The following is a 6,369-nucleotide window of genomic DNA, read 5'->3' as shown; positions in this document are numbered from 1 at the left end:
GAGGTTTGGATCCACTTTCCCCAAGAGATCGTTTGAGCTTCACACTGAGAAAGGGATTATTCTCCACTACGACCCATTTAAGTATGGCAAGAAATCTGAGTGGCAGTCAGTTTCTCCGTTCTTCAACAATCAACCGCATTCTGGGTAAACCCTGTTCCGCCCTCCACCGAATTGGACAAACACTGGAACCACGGCACACAGACAGGAGTCAAGGATGCAACAACTTCTGTGGAAACGTGAGTCGGCAACCAAAACCTCTTCTCCAAGTTTCACGAGTCTTATTCCTCACAGAGCCTGAACTAACCGCTGTGTCTTCCCCTCACTTTGCAGTTCCGGTTGAGCAGTGTTCAGAGCAACACTTCGCTCTTTGTTTTACTTCTTCAATAAAACCCGTTAAACATTTCCCCTGGTCTCTCTGTTCGGTTTTCTGCATTTTTGGGTTAGTACTTCGTAACATCATGACACAATCTAGCTATATATTCACAGTTCCTGTTCCTTTGCCACGTAAAAAAGCTTCTGCTTTTGAAAGCCGGTTCAGAATTTCCATCAGTGGTGATTTCTCATTGAATACTAGGGAGGCAAAACTTCACTGCAACAAGTATGTTCTAAAAGGTGCTTGATGTGATTATTAAGAATGAATCAGCAGAACACTGCGTTATGATTTTTGACTGACAGCGACCAGACAGCGTGAGGCTAAGACAACAGAGGAAAAAGTGATCATTCAGTCAGAACAGTCGTCTTGTGCAGAACTCTTCTCGTAGTTTCTGGAGTTTATTATTTCAGAGCGCTTCAAAACAGTTATTTTTTGCCACTGCAGTGATGTGTTTAAACTAATGGTGGGCATAGACTTGTTGGAGTTATTATGATTTCTGTTATTTTTATCATTTTATTCATTTATATGTTTTATGTTACTCTCATCATTGGAAATGGTGTATGAAGGCCATAAGATGTTCAAATGTTTTGCAAGAATGCTTTCCTGTTTTTCATTTGAGAAGCACAGAAGTGGAAGTTCATAACCCCGACACCTTGTGTAAAACGTATACTGAAACCAGGCAAGTTCCCTATCTTAAAAGTTCATGCTATGTCTAAGAGATTGCGTAATCGAAGCTAACGCCTGCTGTTGTAACGTGTTGACTGCTCAATAAAAAGCCTGGCAAGTGTTGAGCCAAGCGGAGATGCAGAGATTGATACTGTTCTCCCCTTTGCAAAGCATTTCAGGAAAAATCTTTTTAATCTAAATGATTCTCACTTGGAACTAATGTTCTGATAGGTTCGTGCTACCTCCAGAATTCAAAATATCAGGTTTACTTTTTTATGTTTGGAAAATCACATGAGTTCATCTTCTACTTTAGATTTTGACAAATTTATACTTTTTTTTGCTCAATTGTTACAATTTTTTTTTCAGCAAACAATATAGTTTGCTGAAAAATAAAAAAACAAAAAACAAAACCAAGTATGTTGGGCACATCAACACAGAAAATCTGTCAGACGATGATATTTGTAGACAATGTAGATTGTTGTATGCTCAAGCTAATACCCTTGCTCGTAAATTCGGTTCATGTACTGATAAAGTCGAAGTGGAACTGTTTAATGCATATTGTACCTCTCTGTACACTGCTCACCTGTGGACTACATATAGAAAAATCAACCTGCAAAGGCTGCAGGTGGCCTATAATGATGCTATGCAGTTACTTTTGAAACATCCAAGATGGTCCAGTGCAAGTAAGATGTTTGTCACAGCAAGAGTCAATACCCTACAAGCTGTTTTACGAAAGTTAATGTATAAGTTTATTTGTAGGTTAAATGCATCTGAAAACGATATTATTTTGTCACTCACTGATACCACACGAAGTGCAATCCGATATCAGTCTAAGCTGTGGAGACACTGGTATTCCTGTCTTCTTAAAGATCCTTGTGTTTTTATCATTAACTATTTTTATTTTATTTTTAATGTATGTATTTATTGGACCATGGGTCCGGAATAAAGTTTATCTATCTAATATAGTGTCCCCAACAATTCATAGTTCATAGTTAGACGAATACTAGAGTTTTACGATCCATGGTCAAATGGTCAAATTTTCCTTCATCTAATTTCTTACACAAGCAACCATGAGAGTTATTATTTCCAACGATACACCCATATACTTTTGAGAAAAGGAGAGTCCACTTTTATCAAGTATTAATCGCATTAAGGATTTAGAAAAATAAAGATTTTTGAGTCTTTCCACAGAGGGATTCACTTCTGATTTAGCCCTGAGTAAAGAGAGCAGAACTGAGCAGGACGTTTGGAAACTTTGGCTGATCGATGTACATGGATACTGCTCTCACCTCCAGCGCTGTCTGGTTGAATAGAGTGATGAACTGGGCTGTGAGGAGAACAACCACTTCCTCTCTCAGGAACTCTGTGAAGTGGAAGACAGAGAAATCAGACAGAAAAAAAAAAAAAATCGACTAACAAGTTCAGTTATAAAGCTTTGACTGGCATACGCAGAGATAAAAGTTTACTGAGAGAAAAGAAGACTTGAGCGTCCAGCCCGAGCTTGAGATAAGCATGAATTGAGGGTTTTTTTTTTTCTTCTTCATGAAAGCTTTGGAGATAAATAGATGTTAATAAATTTCACGTCTCGGTCCCATCTTTTCCTGGAACTAAAACCCCCTTATGGACGTAGCAGGGAGGAAGACGAGCTGGGCTTGCATCTAAATTTGGATGTTACCGCCAGATGGCTGGAGAAAAAGACTTGATATTACAGCGTGTGATCTGCTCTGGTTCAGAGCTCCCTATTCACTCTTTGTTCTGTTGTTTACTAGAGTTCAGACTTTGTAAACTGCTGTTTTACTCTGTGTGTGTGTGTATATATATCTATACTTGTAGTAGCTGTTATTTTGTGCAAAAACTGATCAAAACAGGTTCAAATGTTGATTTAAGTAGAAATTTTCTCCATAAAGTTACCCGGAGGATTAAATGGATTCAAAATAACAGACCAGATGGATAAATGACTCTGTTCTAACAATTAACATCTGTTTTGTACAGGGAGTCTACTTTTATAACTCTATCAGAAGAATAGATTTTTACTAAATTACTGATTATTCTGGAATTGATACCTGAAAGCTGCAGCTGATCACACGTAGAGGCCAGATTCCCTCTGGCAGGAAGCTTCTGAGCTTCAGTTACAAAAAGTGTGTGTGAGGAGTGACAGAAGTTATGTTTACATACACAAAAATTTCATAATTAGATTGGTACGTTTCCAGGTTGCTGGATTATACGTTAATATTATACATGATTTAAAACAGTTTTTACATAAAACACAATATTTTTCCACTGAACTGTGGAAAATTATTCAACCCCTTTTTCCCTGAGTCCATCAGATGGTCTCTATGCACAATTCCACTACATCCTCACTGCAAAAATGGTCTAGAAATAAGTTAAAATGTCTTAAATCAAGCGTATTTACCATTCATTTTAGTAGGTCAATGGGATGATTTGCAAATGGAATGAGTATTTTTACTCTTAAAATAAGATTATTAGATAATATCCACTTGAAATAAGACAATGCATTTGCTTTTTCTTATTTTAAATGTAAATTGTCTTGTTCCATTGGCAAAGTGTCTCACTTACCTCCTCAATTCAAGAACAAATGCATTTAGTTTAAGAAAAAATGACTTATTTAGATTTCCATTTTTGCAGTGCAGCTCCTTTGTTTCCTGATTTATATTACTGGATTGACTAATTAATCCAGGTATGTCTGGCCATTCTTACTGAAGTCAGGCACCCCTAGATTAATCAGATCATCCAATGGAGAAAGACAGAAAACAAATGAGCTGCCTTAAGTTCAGGAAGTAGATGAGTTGTGCATAAAGCCCATTGCTTTTAGAAGTGATTGCTAATGATTAAAGAGAGCCCACCTGTGGGCGATCTAATCTCAGTTCAAATAAGTTGCAGAGACGTTTAAACCCAGTTGACGCTATAAAAAGATTTCCAAGCTTTAAACGTCTCAGGGAGAAATACCAGTCCATCATCTGGAACCGGAAAGAGTTTGAGACGGCTGTAAATCTACAATGACAAGTCATTCCACCCAAACTTACAGCCCAAACAAGAAGAGCACTGATCAGAGATGCAGCCAAGACACCCATGATGTCTCTGCATGAAGAAGGGGAAATCTGTCTACAGGGAAACTACCATTAGTCACAAAAAGTGCACAAAAGTGCAGTGGAAAAGTAAGAGCAAGAAGAAAAACATTGTTAAAAGAAAAACATAACAAGTCCAGCTCGCAAAATTGAACTTTTTGGCCAAAGAGCAAAACTATGGGTCAGAGTACTAACATCTGTACAACACTAGAAGAAAACACAATCCCCATTGTTAGATATGGTGGTGGCAGCATCATTCTCTGGGGTTGCTTCTTTTCAGCATGGACATAGAAGAAGGTCAGAGTTGATGGTACGGATGGAACCAAATTCAGGGCAACTTTGGAAAAAAAACTTTAAAGTTTGCAAAATACTTAGAATAGAATAGTATAGAAGATCCATTTATTTTCCCACAATGGGGAAATTCTGGTGTTTACATCACCAAAAAGATTATAGAAAAAATGGTCAAACAAATGTGAACCTTAGAAAATGTATAAGAATGATACAATGGTGAAGAGTTCAAAAGTAACAATAATATACTGTACTTAAAAAAAAAAAAGTGTTTTAACAATAACAATTGATGCTGGAGTCAAGGTTCACCTTTCAGCAGAACAGCAGCCCTAAACATGTATGTATTAGTTTTAGGTATAAATAATGATCCATTGATTATTCCTTGCTGATCGGACTTTTCCTTTAAATTATACTGGCTGATTTTTGTTACCTTATGCTGCGTTTTATTTCACTGTTACCCGATAAGGGGAAAAAGGATTGTTACTGTAGTTTTCAGGGGACTGCATTTAATTTCCACGTGGAGGTTTGAAATTAGTCCTATTATGCATATTGCATTTTTTTTAATCAATCCTCAAAATAAAAATAACCCCAAAAATCTGATTTCTTTATCATATTTTTATAATACGATGTGTCAAATACATTAATAGTGTAATAGAATCTTAACTTAAAACTCAAATACCGTACAGCAGATTAGTAACATTATGTTATTTTCTCCAGGATGCGTTGCAGGGAAATAATAATTTAATCATGAAGATTTTTGCGTATTTAAGCCTACTTACTCAATTTGATAGTGAGCTAATATACACTTAGAGCCCATAAGAGGCTTATATAAGCCTTTTAAATGTTTCTTCTTTTTTTTTTTGATCCAATATGGCTCTTTGAACATTTTGCGGTTGTCCCTGCTCTAGATGTATACCACTTTGTGAAAAAGTTCAAAGGGTATGAATACTTATGTAAGCCACTATAATGTGTACATATATAGATAGATATTGCTGAAGGTGTTTTCAGAAAATAAATGGATGCACTTGTATGTTCTTGTACAGAAGTGTTGATCCAGTCCTGACCTAGTGCGATTAAATAAGCTACAAGCAAACTCTTAAAAATGAAGGTAAAAAAAAAAACATTCTTGCAGTTAAAAAGTAAAAAAAAGAAAAAGAAACATATTTCATTTGGGCAATTTTTTTTTCGTTCTTTTTGACCTTTGACAGAGATAGAGACTTAATGAAAGAAAGCACATGCTTTGCCTTATTTTCAAAGGTTCTTCACAGATACACAAAAAAGTCCAAAGGAATCAATAATTCAAGGGAGCGAATACCAGACACACTGTAACAGCTAACAGCCAGAGTTTCTAGTATGGCAGATTCTCTTCAGAACAAAAAGGAATCGATAAGAACTCTGGCCACATTACCAATTCTGTCTCCATTTCATCCACAAGTCAACCACAGCAAGCCAGTCAATAAACAAGGGGGACTGCAAGCCGTCCCTTTGACTCATCTTCAAAGAGTGTGAAGATCAATAAGAAGGTTCGACACACAAACACACACACAAACCCAGTCATATACAGCTATCCTTACTGGGACTTTCTTCCAACTTTCATTTTGGCTAGAAGACCCGACCAAAGCGTCCCTGGGTCGTATCTTTTGTCAAAAACTGTTGAGCTATAGACATGGGTGGTAATTCCTCTCATTTAGTCACTCAGTCAGTCCTTTGAGGAAGATAAAAGACTTCTGGAGGACATAGAAACCCTCCTTTATCATTATGCTTCATTCTATCTCTGTTCTCCCACTCTGCAGAATCTGTTAGTTCAATATCCAATGTTCTGCTCTCTCTGCTTTTTCTCATAGTAGCTTCATCTGGTCTCTTCCTCTTTGGCTGTGACTCCATCCGGGAGAGAAATATCAGCTTTGCTGCTGCCATCAACTCCTTTGTTTATAGATGTTGGAGATCGGCCTGTTT

At 37.0% G+C, this 6,369-nt stretch overlaps 1 protein-coding gene across 1 annotated transcript in view; it reads right to left on the bottom strand.

Annotated features, from left to right (window-relative positions):
- The window catches only part of LOC107082598 (major facilitator superfamily domain-containing protein 8-like), a 44,403-nt gene that overhangs the window by 26,024 nt on the left and 12,010 nt on the right, over positions 1-6,369 (bottom strand). Inside the window, exon 7 of the mRNA XM_015371366.1 lies at positions 2,329-2,402. Coding sequence (XP_015226852.1) covers positions 2,329-2,402 — 74 coding nt within the window. The remainder of the gene's footprint in view (positions 1-2,328; positions 2,403-6,369) is intronic.

Source organism: Cyprinodon variegatus, unplaced genomic scaffold (genome assembly GCF_000732505.1).
Source record: "Cyprinodon variegatus isolate N-32 unplaced genomic scaffold, C_variegatus-1.0 Scaffold57, whole genome shotgun sequence".
NCBI lineage: Eukaryota > Metazoa > Chordata > Actinopteri > Cyprinodontiformes > Cyprinodontidae > Cyprinodon > Cyprinodon variegatus.
This window is presented reverse-complemented; position numbering and strand designations above follow the sequence as displayed.